The 25,526-nt window shown below is 34.4% G+C and overlaps 1 protein-coding gene across 1 annotated transcript in view; it reads right to left on the minus strand.

Moving 5' to 3' along the window:
• FNDC3A (fibronectin type III domain containing 3A) overlaps positions 1-25,526 on the minus strand; it is a 131,476-nt gene that overhangs the window by 59,072 nt on the left and 46,878 nt on the right. The window contains exon 4 of the mRNA XM_004680249.2: positions 2,652-2,728. Coding sequence (XP_004680306.1) covers positions 2,652-2,728 — 77 coding nt within the window. The remainder of the gene's footprint in view (positions 1-2,651; positions 2,729-25,526) is intronic.

Raw genomic sequence — 25,526 nt, forward strand, 5'->3', positions numbered from 1 at the left:
TTTCAATGCTGGATTTTAATTATTGTAGCCCTTGTTGGTCTGACCAAACATTAGGATAAATTTACTGAATCCTAACAGCTGTACTGAATTACATGATAAAAAATATGATCTGATCTTTACTCAGTCACCACTGGCCTTCAATAATGGAAACTGGCAAGAGATGGAGGAAAAGCAAGAAGTGAAGGTAAACAAATCTGTAGCCACAAGGAGAAATCAGTGCATAAAAAGTCTAAAAGGAGACACTAAACGGGATATTGTCTCATTTAGTGTGTTGTGTGTGTGTGCGCGCAACATGGTTCCTGCTGAGTCAAATACAAACAGCCATCTGTGTCTTAACATTTGGTTCAACTCCTACCTACTAGATTTCCTTATAAAATTATTTTTGATTGTGAGTCATGATTTGGACAATTATCAAAAGTTGCCTAGTTGTGCCTAGATTTTTGGCTCTTAAGTATTTTATAAATTTAGAAATTGTGTATGTCAGGAAAGGGGAGGTGTTTTGACAGTTTTGTCAAAATGCTAGAATACAGTTTTACATAGTGGATGCTTAAATTAGTTTAATAGCGATGACACTAGATTTTTGTTTTTGTATTACCCTGGTATGCTTGACAGTGGTACACTCGCTAAAGGTAATCTTAAATTAAGACAGACTCAGTCTAGCCACAGTGGCCTTTTCCCATTGCTAGACAAGCTCTTCTCTTAAGTCATTTGCACGAAGTACTTTTGTTTCCAGAATCCTCCTTCTGCAAATATAGGCGTGGTTAACTTCCACATCTTCCACATCGTTCAAGATGTGGTTCAAATGTCACCTTTCCAAGAAGCCTATTTTAACTAACCTATTTTAAGATGTAAACAGTTGTTTCATTTCCCTCTTCCAGCCCATTACTCACCATAATACATTACCTATTATTTGTTTCTTCTCACAAGAATATAAACTACAAAGGAACAGAAGTCTTTGCCTCTTTCATTCATGTACATATTTCCAAGCATCGAGAACAATGCTGGGCAGGTCTGAGCACTCAATATATATTTGTTGAAATTGTTAAAATATAGGAACTGTATAAGAACTCACAATCTTACTGAAGAAAATGTATTAACTAAACAGTATGATAAGCTGAGGGGCATATATATGTATGAACCCAAAAAGAGGTACCTGGAAAGGTTCAAGGGAAAGCTACTTTTAGAATGTCTTAAGTGAAACAAGAAGGATAGAATCTGTCATAAAAATGAAAGCTATTGTCTGAATGAATGGCAGAATACCCTGTAATAACATGGAAATAATTGATCTTAATCATTTTTTTGTCACTAGCATTAGCTTGGCACCTGGTACCATTTAATATATGTTTGCTGAAATGAACTGTAGTAGAAAAGAACAGGTATGGTCTTGCATAAATGGACGAAGGTTTGAGAAGAAGTAGCCAGAGAAATAAAGAATAAGGACAGCATGATGTTAAGGAAATCTGGGGTAAATCCTATCAGTGGTGTTAAATAATGAGAGGTCAAAGCGGACCAGGGTGAAAAAAATGGTTTGGTTTTAGTAAATATTAAGGGGCAGACTTTACAGGCAGAAATATACTGAATTCAAGAGTCAATATACTAAATGTATAGAGGTGAACCAGCTGCCTTTCAAATGATCTTTTCAGATATGGTATCTCATAAGTTATTATCTGATATTATAATGAGAAAATAGACTTAAGAATGTTGATTTGTCCAAGGTCATTTAATCATCAAGAGGAAACATACTTCTGAAGAATGTGATATTATACCTCTGAGGTGGAAACCACTGTTATCTAAAAAAAAAAGGAAAACCTCAACAACAACAAAAAACATGAAAAAAGATATTTATTTTTTCTGACTACGTCCATTTCTCATACTACGTCCATTCTCCTCACCAGCATGGTTTTATTTTACTGCTATACACAGTGTGCTATACACAGTAGACGGTGAATTCACAATATCCCACCAATTTCTAACATACATATGGAAGAAGTTAGAGAAGACCTGAAGAAAATTTGAAGTGTAAATGCAGTGCTGGGAAAAGAAACTGAAAATGTCCAAAAAGGATTTGAAGCAATGAATACATACTATATATGATCACAGTAGAAGATATTTAACACCTGCAGATCTTCATATTAATTTGCCTATACAAGGAGTTAAGCTTTAATCTATTAGTAAGTCTGAGCTTTGCAACTGGTATACAGGAAAGGGTTACTGGTATATGGTGATATCCCCTTAGCCCTTCTAACAGGTCTCAATTCTCTCTGATTTATGATGCTATACAGCAGTAACTGCTGATGTGAGTCATTGTATAATAAGGCGGAAAGCATTAAGCAAATTATTAATTAAAGTAAATGTTAATGTAAGATACTATATCCATGATTTAAATACTTAGGGATATAAAATTCTTAAATTAACTCTCTAATTATAATTCAGTCCCCAAAGAGCAGGCCAAACAATGAGTGCTACCAATTTAATATTTCCTCCTTTCCAAATATACTAAATGTATTAAAATATTTGAAAAAGATTTATAAAGATTTTTTATGCTGAGTAAACTTCAATGCCTTATGGTATTTTTAATTTGAATTAAATAAGAGTTAACATTATGATTATTACTTTATAGCTATAAAAAGAAAAAAAATGTAAAAACATACCTGTGGGGCATATCCAGGAGGCACATAAATTGGAGGCACAGAACCATTTGGGGACATCATTGGAACCTGAGCAGGACCTGAATGGGTCATAGAAATGATGTTTTAACCCAGGATTATTTAGAAAGCTAATGTTGAAAACAATTTGTTACCTCTTTGAATGCTTCATCTACACACTGAAATAGTGATTGTATTATGACAAAAAGAATTCAGATGATTCATCTGTTATAAAATATAAAGTTTATCCTGTAAAATTCATTTATTACATTTTATCTGTGGCTGTGTCTCTCAAACTTACCTTGGAGCTTTTTAAAACACATATATTTTAGACCTCTCTGGTGGTGCAAGGGCTAAATTCTCAGTGCTATCAAGATATTGCCAGCCATTGCAACACTAGTTCAACCCCAGGCCAAGGAGCTAATACACATTGCTCAGCAGACCTCTCCTGTCTCACCACTGCTCCCCTTAGCAGTGTATTTCAGTAGGCCCGCCTGTTCTGCTCCTCACTGTCTCTGGTGAATTCACTCACACCCTGCACCTCTGGCTTATACCCCACCCTTGTATGCATAAATAAATAAAAATAAATCTCTAAAAACAACAACAAATGAAATACACTGATTTCCAGTTTCCCCTAAAATACTTTTCCTAGTAGTCTTACAGTGGTGTCTTGAATTAGTATTTACTTTTATAAGTATCCCAGGTGATTCTTGTGATTGTGCAAATTTAGAAAAACTGACCTGGAGGAAAAGCAAACTGAACTTTGTATTTAAAATCAATGAAAAGTTAAGCAAAATTTTGAAAACAGAAAGGGAGAGAGAGAAGGGGAGCTGTAAGAAAAGAGAAGGAAGATTGGGAGGTAGACAGGAAGGACAGAAGCAGCAGGGAGGGTAAGGGTGAAGCATAGGGAAAAACCTAAGTGAGTTAAGAAGAAATAAGTGTATATGTGGGAGGGACAGCTATGAATTTATGTTATAAAGTCTATAAAATAACCTCTTGATAATATACTTTTGCATACAAAACAAGGTCACCAAATACATGATTTGTTCAGAATTTATCTTAAAAGGCTAATTGTATAGTGCTAATTCTAACTTACTCTGTGCCAGGTTTTAAAGTAAATGTCCTCCTCATTATCATTGTAATAAGTAATTTCCCAGATGTGGAAACTGAAGCAGAGGCATGAAATTAATTTTGCCCAAATAGTAGAGCTAGAATCCAAAACTAAGCCATTGCATTTCTCAGGATGTATCTCTACTACATATTTAGTAAACATTAGAACACTACTTATTACTGACAAAGGATTTGGGGTATCAGAATTCTTCTCAGATGCTTCTAAGAAAATCAAGGTCTTCCTTTTCTTTATAACCTTAAAAAATTAGACAGAAAACTTTCTCAAATTTAAACCAATATTTACCCATTAATTTACTAAATAAAACTTGTGAGGTGCTTTATATACCACTAGACAAGAGGACTTCATCCCAAACTTACCTTTTAACTTTCATATTTTCAACTCAAAGCAATATGAGAACAGTTTTAAACTAATGTTATTTTATTTCTATTAACTAATTTGTGTAAAACTACAGTAAACTAGCTATTTTAATCATGAAAGCTGGCTTAATATTTATACTATAGGAAATTTAGTAGGGAACGAGAGCAAATGCATTGGAAATCTTATTTATAATCTTAGTAAAGGAAATTAACATTTACTGAATTTCTGTTTGATGTGCCAGTAACTGATTCCTTTCACATGTCAGATTTAAACCTATAGTAAGTCATCAGAATAGATTTTTGATTTTTAGCTGTCAGAGGAAAAAAAATATAGCTGATTATACCCCAAATTGTAAAAGCATATTACTAGTTTGGGTTGTTCTTCTTTTACCAGAAATATGAATAAATCCTATATAGTTACAATTAAAATGTTACTATACTTTGAAAACTGCTAAAATGGTTTATAATTTAGTAGTAAACATTTTTACTTTATCCTTTAATATATTTAGTATAATTCTGAAAACAACAAAACAAATCCAACCTAAAATAAACAAGCAAATAATTTAGTACGATTCATAAATTATAAACTCAATTTTCCCTATGAAGTTATTATTTCCACCTGGCATATAAGTCATCTTATTCTGAGGTAGAAATGGTACATGTTTTTTTTCTTTTTAAAAATAAGACAATCCATGTATATATTTAATATTTAAACAGTGGTGTGAACATAAAACTCCCTTTGTATAAACTTAGTCGACCCAAGTATTAATATTTAGGACTACCATATCAACAGCACTATTTCTGTGGCTATTTCTGTAAAACCCCAATCCTTGCATACTTAATGATGCAATGTTCTATAACTTCCTTAGTTCCTTTTGACTTAGGAAGTACTAAAAGATTACCAATTCTGACTAAATGCAATGAGAGGGATTTTCTCCCAACAAAGACACTAAATTTGTTGCATTGTATTGTAATATATTAATCTGTTATAGGTTAGGAGCACATTTGGTACAAGAACAGCTCTAGCTCAACAACTGTAGATCTACCTAGCAGTTCCTTAATACTCTACATGACCTGAACAAGAGCTATTTAAAATCAGAATATTATTCTTAAGGCCATACTTTCTATTCCAAAATACTGCAGAGTAAACAATTCGCCAACTGTCTTAAATTGGAGATATCTCTCATCTCAATTCCTAAAACATGCCACCATCTAGTATTTTTTCATAATTAGTGTATACTAGCATTTAAAAGATTTTTTTTAATAGAGAAAGTGCACATTTGCCCGAGTTTAAATTTCTAAAATGCAACGTGCTGCTGACGTGCCACATTCGCTTTATAACCAAGCTTCCACAATGGCTTCCAAATAAAGATGCCAAACTTCAGATTTTAATTGTAAAAAAGAATCTAATAAAATAAAGGTAGTGGAAAGAAATATTCGGTGAGATAATCAAATCGCCCAACTTTAAAGTGTTCAATATTTTTATAACTACATGGTAATATTTTAAAATATTTTTACAGCGAGAGTTAGCACCTACTGGAAAAAAACCCCACACGGCAGGGCTTTAGATTAATGCACTGCTTTCTACGTTTTAAAATAAAAGTATAATGTTCAAAAACAGCAAATCTTACCACTCATTTTTTTTTAACAGAAGCAGCAGAACAAGAAAATCCAACAAGGAAACGGCGTAGTACACGTTAACAGTTTTAATTGGAGAACGGTTTCATTTTTTTTTCTTGCAAAGCAGTAAGAGGAAAAGATCCTTTGACCGAGTCACGTGATACACATCACATGACCTGCGGTAACCGCGGAAAGGGAAAGTTAAAAAAAAAAAAAAAAAAAAACCCTTACGTTCCTGCTCTCAGCCTTTCAGACACAGAAATGCTTTCTATTACTGCTGCCTTTTTCAGTTTTCAGACTTCCTTATGAACTAACTCAAAAGCTTACCAAAATTATATGTTCACAAAATCTATATTTACTGTAAAACAATTCTCTTTCATTTTCCACTACCACCACAGGCACTTTTTCTAATTTTCATTTTATCACTGAACTGCTTTTCATTTAGAAAATTTAAACATACATACAATATTTAACTTAGAATATTAACCTCTGAAATATCCTTTGTGTTAACTTACTCCATTCTACACTCAAACCTTAAGAATAGTACACAAAGAATTGTCTATAGAATCTGGTTTTGCCCAATGTGTTTGAGCATAGATTTTTCCAGGCAGGCATTTGCCTATCAAGCTAGTAAGGCTTAACACTTTTATTTTATGTTATTTTTAAAAATTTAACTTGGACATTAATACCACTACTTAGTAGGTGGCAGTCTCACTCACATCCATCTTCAAGACAGGTTATGGGGTTGGCTTAGACCAAGCAGAAGGGGAGACAAGAAAGAAACCAAAATTATTTTCTAGACTGGAAAAGTACTGTAAGAACTTTTAGAAGTCTTTAAATTATTTTATTATCTAAGTTAAGGAAATGTATTGGTCACTAACAAAATGGTGATACTGACTAGTAACAAAATTTAGATTGTGGAAAGAAAATGGATTTTAGTATCAAAAGATAAAAGTTTTAGTAAGAGTTTCAATACTTATTAGCAAGACAATTCATTACTCTTCTTTGGGTGTCAGTTTCCTTCTGTAAGAAGATTAAAATAACATTGTAGCAGGAATCCAAATAGGGAAAGAAGAAGTAAAACTGTCCTTATTTGCAGATGATATGTTAATTTATATGGAAAACCCTAAAAGCTCCACAGAGGAACTAATCAAAACCATCCACCAGTTTAGCAAGGTAGCAGGATATAAAATCAACACACAAAAGTCAGAGGCTTTCCTATACACAAACAACCAATCAGAAGAAGCAGAGATAAAAAACCATCCCCTTTTCAATTAAAACAAAAAGAATCAAATACCTGGGAGTCAACTTGACAAAGAAGGTAAAAGACCTCTACAAAGAAAATTACAAAACACTGTTAAAAGAAATACAAGAACCTGCTCACACTGTTGGATTTAGTTTCCCTACAAATGTAACCATGCTTCTGCTCTTTGGTACTTAAACAAAAAAATTCCTGAAGCCCATTTTCCCCTTTTAATTTAGGTTATGTTCTCATTCAGTTGGTGTTTCCATTTCTTGAGTCTTTTAAAACCGATAATTCTTTCTGTGTGACCACTAAGCCCTCCTTTCCCCCGCCCCATACCTCCATAAAAACAAATACCCATACATCCCCAACATTTTCACAGGACACGTTTGGTTCTTGTGTTTCCTTTAACTAAAAACTTATTCTCCTCAGGAGAGTTTTTCTAGTACTTCCCTGGAGCAGAAGCTTTCTATTCTATCCACAGGTAGTTTCCAGCCATCTGAGGTTGCTTCCAATCACCATAGTTATTCCTGTTTCATGCTCAAATTCTCTTTTCCTGAGATTATATCATATGATCATACTACCTTCTACCCCTTCCTCACTGCTGTCATGCTCAGTCTTTATTTTTTGGGAACACTGGCACTGTTTACACAGAGCCATGAATTTAAAGTTCAAAATATTACCTAGCCACCAACTTTCTCTCTCTCCCATTTTTTTTAGTAGTCAATTTTCAAAGACACATTTTGGAATTTATCACTTAGATTTCTAGTATCTCATTTTTGAAATCTTAAACTTTGATGCTTCAGTAGCAAGCTACCATATCTAGCTTTCATATCTCCAGTTTTCTTTCTTCCACATTTGTTTTTCCTTGTAATGATCTCCCTTTTCTCCTGATCTACTAGGAGACTCCTGACTATCTTCATGGTCTAATTTCCTTTTTCATCCATGTCTTTCTTTTAATTCTCCTTCCCTAAAAAGTCCCCAATTTCAATCAATCAGAAAATTATCTTCTCTTGGGCCTGGTTAATAAATAACCTATCCAATTTCTGGAGTTACTGTCAGATAACCTTATCACTCACTAATAATGTTCTCCATCCTAATCTCAACCATACATCTTAGCATGAAACTAAACTCTTGATGTTATTTAAAAACTTCTGGTTTCTTCAATTTTTGGAAGTAGCATAGTCTTTTCATTAGATAAAAGGTATTACTCCACTTCTACTATTTATTTGATCTCTACTTGCTCTTTCATGAGTGTTGACTTTGTTATTCATTTCTGTGCCATTCACAATTTTCACCCTCTCCCCTTAATCAACTTTTCTGAATTGCTTCTTTGTGAAGCTCACAAATGTGGTGAAGCTTCAAACATAAATCACTATACCAGTCATTTGATAAATATAACAACTCTTCTCTGCTTGTGATGCCACTCAACTACCACTCTTATCTCAGTCAAGTTGCATAAATAAGACTAATTTTTGGCCCTCCCTGGTTGTGCAATGGGTTAAAGCACAGCATTGCAAATAAGCCACAGCTACTTCAGTGCCAGTTCGATCCTCAGCCCCAGCGGTGATCCTTACTGCGAGGCAGATCTCTCCTGTCTAACCCGCTGCTTCCCTCAGCAGTGTACCACGTCAATCTGCCTCTTCTGCTCTCCACTCTCTCTGGTGAATCCTCTCACTGGCCCTGCACCTCTGACCTGCACCCCCAGTTCTGTGTGAATGAATAAATAAATCTTCAAAAAAGAGTAATTTCCTTTCACTTTTAAATTCTTAATGAAATTATTACTGTACAATAGTTGATTTAAAGGAAAATAGCACGGGCTATCTAATGTATTAAACTAAGTATCCAAGCCAAAAAATACAGCACACCATCAGGATTGCTTCAATTTGCTTCTTCCCTAGCCAATCATTTTGGCCATTCATATTTCCACTATCCTAAATTTTTTTTTAAAGCTTAAAAAAAGTTTTCTAACCCTCCCAAACCTCACACATATATCCAATGTTTCTTTGCTTTGAGTTTTATGAAAATTAGGGTGTTACGTCTTCTTCAGTAACCTTGCCAACGTGACTTACCAAAGTAGTTTCATATAGCTAGAATTTGTTCATTTCAATTCATTCAAAAAACATGCACTATCTACAGTGTACAAGATACTGTTCTAAGCATTTGGGGTATCAACAAACAAAAATGGACAAATATTTCTTTCCGTATAAAGTTTACATGGGGGAATAAAATATAGTATGATAAATATATAGTATTTTTGAAGGCTGATAAATGCTATGAGAAAAAAGAAAAAAGAATTAGGAAAAAGGATGAGTATTAAGATGGATTGATGAAGAGGAAAGAGAGTAAGGATCATAATTTCAAATTAAGAGATCAGTTTAGGCTTCAATGAGAAGGTGGCATTTGAGCAATGACTTCAAAGAAATATGAGAGTGAACTGTTGGGTATGTAAGGAAAACTCTACAATGAGGAAGCAATCACTGCAGAGTCTTTAAGGTAGGAGTATGTATGACATGTTCAAGATATAGCAAAGATACCAAGCATTCCTAGAGCAATATAAGTTGAGGACAGAGGGTAGAAAGAGCAATAAATTATAGGTCACTGGGCTTTCTATGTCATTGTTAGGATTTTGGCTTTTACTCTGAGTGAAATAGGGAGACAACTGCTGAATTTTAAATAGTAGAGAGAAATAACATGAATTACATTTGAAAAGCTTCATCTGACTCATACATATTACTGATGAGAATGTGGTACATTATTTGAAACTAGCAGTATCTACAAAGTTGAATGTACATATTCCTACATGTTGTTAATTTCACTCCTAGGTATAAAGGCACTGGAAATATTTAAGTATTTCACTAAAGGATATATATTAGAATGTGAATACATTAGTATTTGCAATAATGTAAGCAGATACCACACATCACCACTGTTTTATATGTGAGATAGAGAAGACTTGGGCAGTTGATTTTATTGTTTTGAATTTAAAGAGAAACCCAGTCTGGAAATATAAATTCTGGAAGCTCTAGCAGACCAGCCTCAAATCAAGACTGAAAGATCACCACGGAGTGAGGGAAGATAATGAGATAAAGTTTTATATAGGAGCATGAAATAGAATTGCTGTTATGAACATGTGTCTTGGACCACATTTTAAAGAGTTTTTCAGGTATATACCTAGGAATGGAAATGCTACATCTTAGAATTACGTGAACATAGTATTTAGTGGCTAGTGCCAAAAAAAAGCATTCTCCAGTTTATAAATTTACATTCCCACCAGTCAGCAATGTATAAGTTGTTCCACTAAGTCATATTCTTGTCATTATTTGGTATTAAGTTTTAAAAAAAAATTGCCATTCTGGCCCTCCCTGGTGGCGCAGCGGGTTAAAGCACTGCACTGAGAATCTAAAGCCGCTTCCGCATGAGTTCGATTGCCGCCTGCCCGGAGGTGACCACATGGCGTGGCAGACCTCTCCTGACGGGCCCGCTACTCCCCTCAGCAGTGTACTTCGTCGATCTGCCTGTTCTGCTCCCCACTCTGTCTCTGATGAATCCTCTCACCCTCCGCATCTCTGGCCTGTACCCCAGTTCTGTATGAATAAATAAATAAATCTTTAAAAAAAAATTGCCATTCTTACTGCTATTACTTTGCATTTTCTAAACACATTTTTCTGCTGAGTTATCTTTTAAAAAGTTGCTTAGTAAGAGTATATATATTCTGAACACCGATTTTTTTATAGTTAAAATGAAAGCAAATGTCCCCTTTCTAGTGTGACTTTATTTTATATTTAATGATTATGTATATTAAATTCTTAATTCTAAATCGTCAAACTTAAAAATTTTTGGTTACATTTTGTGTATGTCTTCAAAATTCTTCTCTATTATATAGTGAAAAAGATACTATTTTTAAGTCTGTAAGTATTTCAACCTTTAAGAATTGACTTTTGTATAAAGTATGAGTAAAGCATCTGATTCCATTTTAATTCAAATGACCTAGCCATTCTTTCCTGTTTTCATCTCCTAAGATACTTCCTTTACTTTTGTGGGGAAAACAATACAATTACAATTCTCTTATGAAAGATCTTGTTATATACAAGGGGAGTTTATTTAGAGCATCTAAACTATAAAATTACTACAAATGGAAGTCTCCAAAATAATGTTTTGACCTACAACAATCAAATTTTGTCCAGGTCATTCTTATGAGACTGTACTGGCAAAAGTCACTAAGGTCAAACTCTTGCAAAATCCGGTTAATATTGTTTGTAATGTCCTAATTATTCTTAGGATCTGGAATTCTGGTATTTCCAGGAGGCTCTTTGACTAGGATGCTGATCATACTTTTAAAATATCCTAATCACTGCCTTTAGTTCTTTCTTTAAATGTTGCTTTTCCTGGGAGATTTGCTCTTGTCCCTCTTTTTTTCATACTCTACGTAAGTTCACAAGATGGTCTGTCTTGCTGGGATAAAGCATTGTGTATCTCATCCAAACTTCTCCTGAGCACTTCTAGACCTTACAACTCAATCTATGTGAAATGTAAAAGCAGTTAATTTTCTTCAGTACTCATTCCATCTCCTGTATTCCCCTGAAAAGTGCATAGTTCCATTTCAAAAGAGAAACATTCTATTTTCTACTTCATCTCCCACAATAAGTCATTTAGCAAGTTGTATAGATACTGTGTAAACCTTATTTTTTCATTAACATCAAAATATCTTCAAGTGAATTTTAATAGCCTTGTGCTGCAATTCTTTCATTCATTTTACAATCTGTGATATTTGTTATCTCCTGAGCAAGCATAATGTAGTAGTGAAGAGCATAGTTTTTGGAGCTAGACCAACATAACTGTATCAATAGTTACCGGAAATACTGTAAGGTTTTGTTTAACTTTTTTGTACTTTATTTCCCTTACCTGTAAAATGGAAATAATAGTTACTCTACTTCAGAGTTATGTTATGCAGATTAAATGAATAACTAAATAAGTAAATAAACATCTAGACTAGAGCTAAGCCCCAATTAGGGCTAGTAAACAATGTCACTCAAGTACAGTGCTACTGTTTGCATTGACAAAGCCACCTTAAAATCAATAGCTCAGTAAAGTTAACAGTTAATGGGTCAATATGTTATAATTGTAAATCCAACAACTGCTATGCTGTGTCATGCTATTAAGAGAGTCCTTTGAAAAATATCTGAGGTAGCATTGTGAAAATAAAAATGCAGGTACATTTTAAATTTGTTAAAATGGCCATATATTCAGGTAAGAAAGGGAAAATGGAAAAGTATTTTTATTATTTCATAACACAGTATAACTGTAATGTACTCTATATATCTTCATTATGCTTATTCCTATAGGATAATTGTGGATATTCCTAAATTAGTAGAAAACATGGGGATACACTGATGGACATCAACTGTAGAGATGTTCGGTAAACACATCCCCAATGGCTAGGGAAATAAAAGCAAAAATAAATGGGACTACAGCAAACTAAAAGCTTCTGTATAGCAAAAGAAACCACCACAAAAAAGAAAGAGCAACCTATTGATATACAGAAGATATTTATACATCATCATACTTCTGGAAAGGGCATTTATATTCTAAAATATAAATAGTTTAAGCAGAACAATTATTCTTAGTAGATATAGCCAAGAATTTTAGTCATTTGTTAGCTATATCTATCTTTAACTCACGTTAGATATTGAACTGAAAATTTATTTTTGACAGAATGGTAAGACAGGAGTAAATCCTGCTAAGGATATTCTCAGTTCTATTATTTTTCTTACTGTCATGTGTACAAATTTCAGTCCAAATATGTTCAATTTTTTTTTTAGCTCACTGTTGCTAAAATGTATTAATCGCAAAATAAAAAAAGGTTCTACCAACAATAGTTATAGACTTACAAAACAGAACATTCAGATTTTTTTTATGTATTTCGTGTCAGGAATATTTACATTTTACTTCCTGTGTACATTCATATCCATCTAACCTATAGGCTTCCCACAGAATCTTACAACTGATGGTCTGGTGACACCAAGTGGTTAGAAGAGGAAGCAGCATTCCCTACTCTCACACAGATGCCACCACCATCTGGAGACTTGCTGAGGGCTCTTTATCTAAGTAAGAGTACTCTGCTTAACTACTAAATAAAGTACCTTAACTGCTATACTTGACTTCCTTCTGGCAAGGGTCAGGAAAAGAAAAATGGTTTATTTAGGTTGTCCTCAAGACTTAATCATAGGTTCATGTGAAACAAGAGATGGATAAACTGCTTACTAGAGAAAGTGGCAGAAGCAGGAAATACAAAATGGTGGTCAACCAAATGCAGTAGTTTATTTTAATGGTACTAATTATATTTTGTCAAAAAAAAAAAAAAAAGAGCCTAGGACAAATGTTAAACCAACTGGATACCAAGAAGAGATAAAATGAGCTGTCCTGGATAAAATGAGCCATAAGGTCACACGCTTATTAAGAGATCCTTATTTGTTAAGCTACAAAAGACCTAGCAAAATTTATTCATGAGGCTATTAGTACTTAAAGTAATTAACAGTTTTAAGTCTTTCATCTAACAGGTTGGTCATTTGGGAGAAGAATGAGACAGGAAATTAAAGAAGAAAGGTAAAAGATATAGGTCAGCATCATTGCTGAGAGGTGTTTCCTTGAAAATTCTACTTTTTAAAGACTAGATAAGATAAACTACTTGAGTTAGTGGCCTAAGTATAATTCAGAATTATGGGTAAATCCATTTATCTGTATTCAGGTAATGGAAAATTTCTATAATTAGACTTGCTAAGCATTTTGATGTATGAGTAGAAAAAAATTTAGTAAGTAGCCATAAATTGAACTATATTAGATAGAAAACTTGTAGTGTAGGAGATATGTTTACCAAGCACCTTTTCCAAACAAGCTATTTTTAGTGCTTTTGTTTAGAAAGCTACAAAGGCTGTGATATTAATGTGCATGGATGCAGCAGGTTGTGAATACTATTTTTAGCACCAGTCTAATGTGAACAATGATGAATCATTCTCTGTTAGTCTACTAGGAAATAGTGCTCGGAATTTACCACAGCACATTAGGTTAACTATGTCTCAATAACTGCACACCCACACACTGACATCACACAGGCAGTGATACAGATCAGTGACGCAAATCCTGTTAGGATCAAACATTAAGGTCACAGGGACTGGGAAAATAAAAACCCCGCCCATGTTATGCGGCAGCTCAGTCATCCACTATGCACAAACTGCACTAAATCAGTATTGCTGTTGTTGAAAAGAGTAATGCTAGGTTCTTTTTACATAATAGTCAGGCTTTTAAATTTTGTTTGTGTTTTTAAAAAATATTTATTTATTTATGTATACAGAACTGGGGTACAGGTCAGAGGTACAGGGACAATGAGAGGCTTCACCAGAGACAGAACAAGAGAGCAGGGGGAGAGACAGGAAAGGTCTGCTGCGCCATGTGGGCCCCGCCAGGGATCAAACTTGCACTGAAGCCTCTGCAGCTAGCTTGCAATGCTGCACTTTAACCTGTTGTGCCACCAGGGAGGGACTGCTTTTTAATTTTAATTACAGATCTCCTACTTAATACAGTCTTATTTAAGTTTCCCACACAGCTTCTGTAGTTTCAAGTATGAAACTTTAAAAACGTCCCTTGAGGTTAGGCCAGTCAGGAGTTAGGAAAACAGCCTCTGAGGGAAGGCTTTCACAGAAAAGAAACCGTTCACAGAATATCCCCATTTCACAGAATGTATTTTATATAACATGTTGCACAAGTAACCCCTTTGCCTCACAATTCTTTTTACCTTAAGAATCTTCTCAGTGTCACCTTTTAGTTTTTACTGTTTTTAGCCTTACTGACATCAAATACTAACTTTTTATGGCTGTAGGTGAGTTGGAGAAGATAAGAAGATAACTTATGGATGGCTTCAACATACTTCTGCATATATTAAAGTTACCCACATAGAATTCTGAACTCTCATTTTTGTTAACAGAGAATAGAAATGACCCCTAGAGACTTGTCATACATGTTTACATCCTGTTGTAGGTTCTTCTGGAAAGGAACTGGGGTCCTACACTTTCTTTCCTTCTTGTTTCTTATGTTCTCAGATTTATCACTTGCCAGGAGAACTGGAAAGCTGAAGGGAGATGAAAGGTGAAGGTGTTTAATCACCTTTTATTCCATCATTATTGGACTGACATAATCAGGTGAACTTGAAAACAGGTTAAAAACTCTTTCCCAGGTCCTTAGGCACTTACTTCATACTGTTTCCTCAACTACTGTGGCTCCTTACATGAATTTGCTAAAAAAGGAAAAAGCAAAACAAGGGCTCTCCCTCCACCCTAAGGTTAGTTTGTTTTTTAAACTGTAAATCATTTTAAGGAAATATTTTAAAGAAATCTTGGAGAGTATAAAAATTGAGAGTTGCCTTCATAGTTCTTTCTGAAGGATAATCTTTACATCTAGATTTTCCATAGTAGAAACTAAATGCTATTTCACAGTTGAACAAAATTATGTACTTTTCCACCATACATTAAATTTCATCAGAAGAAAGGATAAGATGGTCTTACTTTTCTCTATTATGTTTATACATTTTCATCCTCTACTGCTGATCTCTATTCTACCCTACTCATTCTAATCTCCAGGCAAGTTTCTACTTAAATAGAAAAAAGGGAGAGAAAAAATTACTTTATGCTGAAGACAGAAGAGTTTGGAAAAACTCCCCCTAAATTAAAGGTGCCCACATGGAATTTTGAACTCTACTTTCCTCTTAACAGGGAGTAAAAATGGGAATAGAGGTAAAGACAGGAACAGAGACTTATCTTCTTCTTCTCTTCTGGTTCAAACATTAGCAGACTGAAAGCAGGATCTCAGTTAATCATGTATGATGAGATTAAGTGGTTAAAGGTAGAAGAAAGGGCCTTTGCCAAACTCTATACTTAACGGATAAGAAGATTTTAGAGATACTTAAGACTGCAGGTTTGGGCATTTCTTTACAACTTTCTCCCACAAATACTCAGCTTTGCTTGTAAAAGTAACCATTCCTACTTATAAATCCTTTCAAAGAGATCTACGGATATAAAAATGAACATAAAAACAATGTATTTTAATAAAAAATGCAAGTATCGTATACTATATACACTGTCCTGCATTTTAATAACATATCTTAGAAAGCTTGGCATATTGGTACCCTCAGAGCTATTCAAATCTCTTATTCCACTGTAAGAATACAGTAATATTCATTTAACTATTCCCTTATTTACAGATACTAAGGTTTTTTTTTTTTATTTTTACATCACTTTGTGCCTTTTCCATCTCAGTTGTAATCCCCGTGGGCTTTCCATCACCAATTCACCCGTGTGCCATCACCATAGTCCCCTGCACTCTCCCTCCCATTTTTGATCCCCATTCCACTCCCGTAAAATATCTCTGGTATATAGTTGTTCATTCTTCTTCTTTTTTTTTTTTTCCCCTTTAGACCTTTATGCTCCTGCTATGAGTGAAACCATCCAGTAGTTTTCTTTTTTCTTTCTGGCTTATTCCACTAAGCATGATCCCTTCAAGCTCCATCCATGTTGCTGCAAAAGGCATACTCAAGTTCAGATATTCGAGTTTTTAACCTTTTTCTTATTTACTACAGTAAATATTCCTACACAAACATTTCAGAGATGTGCCAGTATACTTAAGGATAAATTAGTAAACAGTGGAGCTGTTATATTAAAAAGTCACATTTTTGATATTACCAGATCTCAAAGTTTGAGATAAAATTCTAATATATATTTTAAGGAAAATAAACTAATATATATTCTAATCAACACCTACCTGTAGTTAGCATGCTTTTTGATATTTGTCAATCTGAAAGGTGAAATAGTTTATCAGTGTAGCTCATTCAGTTTGGATTTTCTTCTGAATGAGGATGAACAGTTTAAGAGTCACTTATTTCTCTGTTTTGGTGACCTATTTGTTCCTAGCAACTGTTTACTTTTTTACTAGATTTGTAAGGGATCTTTACACATTTAAGTTGGAAGTTAACTCTTTGGCAGACAGCCAACAGTCATATGGAAAAATGTTCAACATCACTTGTAATAAGGGAAATGCAAATCAAAACCACAATGAGATACCATCTCACACCAGAGAATGGCACAGATTAAAAAAACTAGCAACAACAAATGTTGGCCAGGATGTGGAGAAAAAGGAACTCTCCTACACTGTTGGTGGGAATGCAAACTGGTCCACCTACTATGGAAAGTTGTTTGGAGGTTTCTCAAACTGCTAAACATGGAGCTTCCATATGGTCCAGCAATTCCACTCCTTGGTATATACCCAAAGGACACAAAAACATTATTCAAAAGGACAACTGCACCCCTATGTTTATTGCAGCACTACTCACAACAGGAAATATGTGGAAACAGCCCAACTACTCAAATACAGATGACTGGATTGAGAAGATGTGGTACATATATAAAATGAAATGTTACTCAGCAATCAAAAAAGATAAACTCATGCCATTTGCAGCAACATGGATGGAGCTGGAAAGAATCATGCTTAGTGAAATACACCAGAAAGAAAAAGAAAAATACTGGATGGTTTCATTCACAGCAGGAGGGTAAGGGATCAGGGGAAAAAGTAATTATAATAAAGTAAAAACATATTACCCCTTCTGTTTTAACTTGCCTATCTCTCCCTAGACTTCGAGGCAGAGCCTGAAGTCTTTCAAATGTCAACTTTCAGGAAAAGAAACTTAGGGCTAATTCTCTATTCAGAAAAGAGCATGCAGTTAGTTACTATCTTTCACTATAACTAAAGAGATTTTCCAAAAATATTGAAAGGGTATATAAAATGAAGAGAAGAGAATGTCAGAGACAGAGAACTTTGTTGATCCATAAAGAATGGAACAGGACTAACATAGCTCTCTAAAGCAAATCAATGTCTTCAAATAAAACCATCATATGAGTTTTATGCTAAAGCCGTGTTAAACTTTTAACTTATATTACCTGCACCAAATACTTTGTATGGCATACTATTTTCCTTAATAAGTTCAGGGTTTCAAATTTAATGGAAAAAAAATTTTATAAAATAAAGCTGCACTGAATTTATAAGGGCCTAAAACACATATAATTATTTAAGCAGCTAGTATTTGTCAACATTGTCAAATTAAACAGAAAGTATAAAGAAAAACCTATAATCATACAGGGACAGGCACTTGAAGGAAATGTGTAACAATTATTTTGTCATATATATTTATTAAAAGCAATTTTTTTTCTTATTACAAAAAGATTTTCTTTTGAAAATCTTAATAACATACAATCAAATAAGTGGTCTTCAAGATTTAGGTCATGATTAAATTAAATCACTAATTAAAACTTTTATTTTCCATTTTTGGGACATAAAGAACAAAATTTATCTTTTGAATATTCTTGAGAAGGCTTCTCTAATCCATGGGTGGGTTTCCGATGAGCCTGCTATGGGGCTTCTATAGTACCTTCCTTGTCTTTTCAATTACCACCCATGAATAATTATCACCATGGATGGGGGAGGATAGGAGTAGGGATTGGGAGAAAGCATAGGGTGGAGTCATCGTTAAATTTCCAGTTTTGGAATATTGACTATACATATTAAGATAACAATAACTTGCTAATGCGTTTAAAAGAAACCTCCAGGCCGCATTCTTAGCTAAATTCAGTAATTTATTCAATTCAATCTTCTAAATGGAGTCTACAACTATAGTACCATAAAATTGGTACTAATGCTTATAATGATTTATGGCACTGAAGAGTCTAAGTTATTTTCAAAACATTTTCAGTAATTTTATTTGGAAAGGGCTTTATGATTTTCAGATAATCAGAAAGGCATTTTATAAAAATACCCTGAGTTAAGTTTAAGGCACATTTGTATGCCATGTAGTTATTAACCATAATGTCATCATTTTCCAGCAAATACATTAAAGCCAACCTTGATGAAGATTTCTTCCCTAAAAAATGAAAAGGTGAGTTCAAATGAAAAATCCTACCTTTGTCTATATTCACCCCACTCCCCTTACCCTTTTAGGGTAATAAAATTGAAATCTAAATATAAATGATCAAAGAACCTTTCAAACTCTAGTGATTAGTGTATATAACATAAAATCTAGCACCGGTTTTGCTGAACTGTACTCAAAGAAGAGGATTAATAAATAAAATAAAACACATTCTTTTAATGTTCCAAGGAAAAATTTCTTTTGCAATTAAAAGCAGTATTAATGCAGTACAATGTGACTAGAGCTTGGTACTTATTAAGAGTGAGATTAAGAGTTCTAGGCTATATGAAATGGGAGAAGGCAGGGGGCAAGGTTTTTGCTTTGATATTAATAAACATATTTTAGCAAAGATAATCTCTGTAGCTGGTTTACAAAATTTGGTTTCAGCTCTTTGGAAATAAGACACTCATTCTAGCATATGATTTGGAATGGTTTGCAAGAAGTATGTGAAAGTATTTCAGGAAGAAAGAATGTGGCTGGGAGGAACCATTCACTGTTTAGCTATGAGCTATGAGAAAATACTTTATGTTTGAAAGGTAGCTGTAAAGTAATGATTAAAAAGTGTACATTCTATAATCAGACTGCCAGGATTCAGGTCCTAGCTCAGTATCCTAGTAATGGGTAATTGATGGAAAGTTACTAACGTAAGTCTCTTCTCTTTTTCCTTGTCTACAACATGAAGACAGTAAGATATCGCATGGTTATTGAGAAGATAAAATAGGTTAAATATATACATATGTCTATATATATATAATGTTTACAAGAGTAACTGTACAGTGATTATTAAGTAACCATTAACTAGTATCAAAATGCTGATTAAATTAATCACTCTCACCTTTTTCATTACTTAAGGATCCTTCAACTAGAAATTTCTGAGTGCTAAAATGCAATTTTATTGGTTATTCCTAAAGTAAACCAATAAACATTTACTGAGTTTCTATATTCTTAAGGGGAAATTCCATATGCCACAGGCAGGGAAAGGAGGTACTGCATACATAGAGTGCAATAATACTGTGTTGCAATTCTACTCCATAATCACTTGAAAAAGGTTGTGTGGGTCCAGACAGCTATATTGAGCTTCCAATTTATTGATATCCCTTGGGATGGTGATTAAAAACTAAGTCTTTATCCTAGATCTATAAGTAAATAGCTCTGAGACTTTCACTAAGATTTTTCAATCTTAATATTTAAATTAAAATTAATGATAAGCACACACTGCTAGAAGTGGACTCTACAATTATTAAAAGACAAAACAGAAAATAATGTATGTGAAGTCAGTTTAAGGCAGACAATGAGCATAACAAGAAATTAAGGAGTACTTTTTAATAGTGAGAAGAAAAGAGCCTCAAGATATGGAACTAGTTTTGGGTTTTGAAGTACTTTAGGAAACTCACGTGTGTGTGTGTGTAAGCTCTTAAATGACTTTTCTAAATAGCAGCAATGTGTTTAAAGGGGTCTCTATAGCAGCAAGAGGTCTAAAGGGGTCTCTACAAGAAATATTTAGAGAACAGAGTATTTACTAATTCTGAAATGCTTGGAGTAGAAGAGCGATGAAAGTAAAACTAGAAAGAAAGATTAGAGTCAGATGTAGGAGTGCCTAGAAAACTAGGCTAAGGGTTCTGCAGTATATGAAACTGGAGATGGCAAGGATTTTTGGGTTGTTTTTAAGCATAGCAATGAAAAAAACAAGCACCATCTTAGGAAGGATAAATAGCTGTGAAAATATGAGAAAATGACACAGACTTTTCTGAAAATATACTTGGGTTCTAATCATTGTGAGAGGATAATTGTTACTGAAAGATTATAAAGCTACTCAGGTATAATAGAAGCTTAAGTGAGCTTTTATGGCAAGTTTTAATCAAATTTAGTTCAAAAGCATAGCTATTTAATCTGGTTATTTGTAGAAATTTTCCAAATTATATACCTGGGTAGGTGGATTTGGTCAAATTACAGAATCTGTAGTTTTGGTTGCCTCACTTAAGGAAAGGAAGTTATTTTATAAAAATAGTTCTCAACTTACTAGAAAGTCAACTGGCAAGATGGATATTACAAACTCAGCATGCACTACTGCTCTTAATTTTCTAAGTCATACTGATATTTTGTTATATATAAAAAATTACAAGTAAAAGCTGATATGGCCTAGGATATAGTTAAAATATTGTACATATTCAACCAAAAGTGTGAGAGTGACTCTTTTCAATATAATGTAAAATTACATTTGAATGTACCAAATGCTTCTAAAAAAACATGTAATCCTCTATGTTTCTATATCTTGTGATATAGCTGTATCTATATCTACCTACAACTGTATCTCTAGCTATATAGGCCTCTTTGGGCCTATGTAGCACTTTGACTAAATTCCTAATGACAAAAATCTCAAGAGGGACAAAGAGGAACAATGGAGAAAGCCTAAATCCAAAGTGACAGGTGAAGTGGGCTGAGAGAAGACAGATTAAGCATCTGCTATGTATAAAAGGGTATGTGTGTAAGCTTCTTACAGAAATATATTTAAAACACTTTTGATAAGAACATTTATAAGATTCATTTTTTTTTTAAAGTAGAGGGAAAACTCACTCTATACCCATTACTTAGTACGTAACTATCTCCCCACAAGTCAACACTGTAATTACTTTTCAGAGGTTCTTTCAAGATAATATCACTATTAATAGTCTGTGGAACCTACTAGTTACCTTCTAATATTTGTCCTCTTTTTAGACAGTAATAATACCCTGAATTTGGGTATTATTATTTGGTTGAACTCTAAACAAAGGTATTTTTTAAAACCTCTTCTGGTTAGAAGTGGTTAACTTGGCTATGATCAATAGAAATAATGAGGTAAGTGATCTGCCATCCTCCAGACTGTGTGTGTCCTTAAAGAAAGAGACCAAATTTTGTATCTCTTCCCCTTTTCCACTCTGTCTGGAACATGGACATGATAAAGTATCATCCTGGATCATGTAGATTAGTACAACATCTTAGGGATGGGAGACTAAGTCAGAAATAATTTGGGTCCCCGTGTCACCTATAGATCAGGGAACTCCAGACAAGTACTAACTGCCTGCCTTTGAACTACAAATAGTGCATGAGAGGAAAAATTACTTCATGTGATTTGCTGTAGTTTTCCATGGCTGTGTAAAAATTAGTGGTTTAAAAAACAGCCACCTAAGGGGCCCTCCCTGGTGGCGCAGCGGGTTAAAGCACAGCACTGAGAAGCTAAAGCCACTTCCGCATGAGTTTGATCCCGGCCTGCCCCAGAGGTGACCACATGGCGCGGCAGACCTCTCCTGACCGGCCCGCTGCTCCCCTCAGCAGTGTACTTCGTCGATCTGCCTGTTCTGCTCCTCATCCTCACTCTGTCTTTGGTGAATCCTCTCACCGCCCTGCATCTCTGGCCTGTACCAGTTCTGTATGCACAAATAAATAAATCTTAAAAAAAAAAAATAGCCACCTAAGACAGTGGTAACATACATCTGATGGGATTAACCAATTCCCCTTAATTGTGTACAATGTTGTAAAAATAGAGTCAAAATCACTAACCCCCCCCCCCCAAATTATTAGCTCTGTAATTCAGAAGACCAGATACACTGCGCCTGGGTTCACTGATCAGTGTCTCACAAGGTAAAAAAAGTATCAGCTAGAGCATATTCTCCTAAGGAGCCTGGAGTATTCTTCTAAATTCACATGATGGTGGCAGAATTCACATTTTTGCAACTATAGGACTAAGGTCCTCATTTCATTGCTGGCTATTAGCTAGAAACCATTCTAGGCTACATAAAGGACAAAAACCACTCTCAGCTATATAAAGGACAAAACATTCCTTAATGTGTGGTTCCATACAGATATATCCTCCTAAACTAAATCTATTCCAGAAGAGCCAGTACTTTTTCAGGGTTTATTTGATTAGGTAAAGTTCATCTCAGAAAATCTCTCTAAATGTCAACCACATCATATAATACAGCCCAAATATGGAAGTAATATTAGCCATATTCATAGTCCTAGGGATTAAGTATAGTATATGCAATAGGAAATTTTAGGGCATTTTAGAATTCTGCCTACTATATCATTTAAGCTTTAACTTCAAGCTTCTCCTATGTGCTTTAAAACTGTTTTGGTAAAAATAAAAATTCTTTAAAATTGTGGCTAAATGATACATAATTTTACCATCTTAACCATTTTTAAGTACATAGTCTAGTGGCACTATTTAAAATTCACAGTTAGTCACCATCGCCACCATTCATCTTTAGAATATTTTTCATTTATCAAAACCAAACTCTGTATGTATCCATTAAAAAATAACCCTTTTGGCCCTCCCTTGTGGCACAGCGGGTTGAAGCACAGCACTAAGAAGCTTGAGCCACTTCCGCATGAGTTTGATTCCCGCCTGCCCTGGAGGAGATCCACATGGCGCGGCAGACCTCTCCTGACCCGCCCGCTGCTCCCCTCAGCAGTGTACTTCGTCCATCTGCCTGTTCTGCTCCCCACTCTGTCTCTGGTGAATCCTCTCACCCTTCGCATCTCTAGCCTGTACCCCAGTTCTATATGAATAAATAAATCTTTAAAAAAATAAATAACCCTTTTTACTCCCTGGTCCTTAGTAATCACTACTTTCTGCATATATGAATTTGGCTATTTAGAATCAAAAGCTTTTGCCCTGTTGTGACTGGCTTATTTCACTTACATTTTACAGCATTGAGATTAAATCATGATGCACATTTTAAAAAAAAGAAAAGGAGGAGTTGCCAGTGAGACAAGAGAAAAACCAGAAGTCATTAGAAAATTAGTAGAAATCCAAGATTTGGTGAAATGATCAATATCCAGGCAGTAAAGTATCTATCTCTCAATTCATGTTCCTACTACTCTACAATTGTAACTGGTATACAAACTGCCCACTAAAATACCCCTCTGTATAAAAGCCTATTTTTAGTATATAAAAGTTATCAGTCCAAAGTATACCAATATATTGAAAAACATTGTAGTTAAATATTGACAAAATGCTTACTAAGAAAAGGTATTACTTTACCACAGAAAGTTAAAGATAGAAAAGAGAATTTCTGTTGTTAAGGAAATAAAAAAGGAAGCTAATATTCATTGAAAATTACAGTTAAGTAAGATTTCATATGCCAAGATGAAGACAGCATTATTATTCCCTCCCCTCTAAGATTCAGGTTTAGAGGAAGTTTCTTTCCCAAATGTTTAGTTTCATTAGGAAGGCATATTAATTAATTAGCTAACTGGCATCCTGCTTATTGGTCTATTATGAGCAACAACCAATAACAAACCCAGTTATTTTCTTAACTGTATCTCTGCTCAGATACACCTATAAAATTTAGGAACTCTCAAAGTACTCATTCTCAGAATTATCTAAAGATTTCAGTTTAACTAACAGGGTATTTTGGAATGGAATCAAAGAATCTTTAGTGAGAATGAATATTGGTGCTAACCCAATCAAACTATTTTGTGTATTATTTACTTTTGTAGTAACATCCAACCAGCAAACATGACCTTAGCTACAACAAAGAGATACCCTACTGATTGGGAAAAAATTTTTGCACTCCATATAATTGTTAAGGGACTAATCACAAAGATCTACAGAAACATCATCAAAAACCCAACAAAAACAATGTAAACAATCCAATCAAAAAATATGCAGAAGAGTTAAAAAGATTCTTCTCCTCTTCCCCAAAGAGGAAATGTAAATGGCCTACAGGTATATGAAAAAACATTCTGTAGCACTTATAATCAGGGCAATGTAAAGCAAAACCACAATGGCATACCAGCTTACACCAGTCCAACCACTAAAAATGGTACAACCTATATGATTCAACAATTCTACTCCAGAAACTGATTCAAAAAGGAGACACCTACACCCCTATGTTTACTGTAGCACTATTTAAGATATGGAAATAAGCCAAATGCGCAAAATAGATAACTGGATCAACAAGATGTGGTATATATACACGATGGAATAAAATTCAGCAATCAAAAAAGAAAAAAACATGTCATTCGCAGCAATGGGATGCTAGAATGGATTATGCTCAGTGAATAAGTCAAAGAAAAAAAAATTCTGATGGTTTCATTTATAGTAGGAATATTCGGGAACCAAATAAGGGATCAGGGGAAGAATTTGGCAGGCAACTATAAATCTGAGACATTCTGTGGGGGAGTATGAAGGGGATCAGAACAGGGAGGTTAGAGCACAGGGGACTATGGTGATGGTGCACGAATGAATTGGTAGTGGGAATTCCATGGGAACTACACCTGAGAGGAGAAAGCAAACATTATACAAAAGTGAACAATGATATAAAATATATATAAATAAATGATACTAAAAATATTCTTCTATTAGTCTTTTGTAAGAATGACTTGATAATTTATGCTATATTGGTTACCACCTAAGGCTCCCTGTTTGTTCACATTTCTTTAAAACATATTAAAAGGTGGCCCTCCCTGGTGGCGCAGCGGGTTAAAGCACTGCACTGAGAAGCTAAAGCCACTTCCGCATGAGTTCGATCCCCGCCTGCCCCGG

Source organism: Condylura cristata, unplaced genomic scaffold (assembly GCF_000260355.1).
Source record: "Condylura cristata isolate star-nosed mole 26May11 unplaced genomic scaffold, ConCri1.0 scaffold00010, whole genome shotgun sequence".
Classification (NCBI taxonomy): Eukaryota; Metazoa; Chordata; class Mammalia; order Eulipotyphla; family Talpidae; genus Condylura; species Condylura cristata.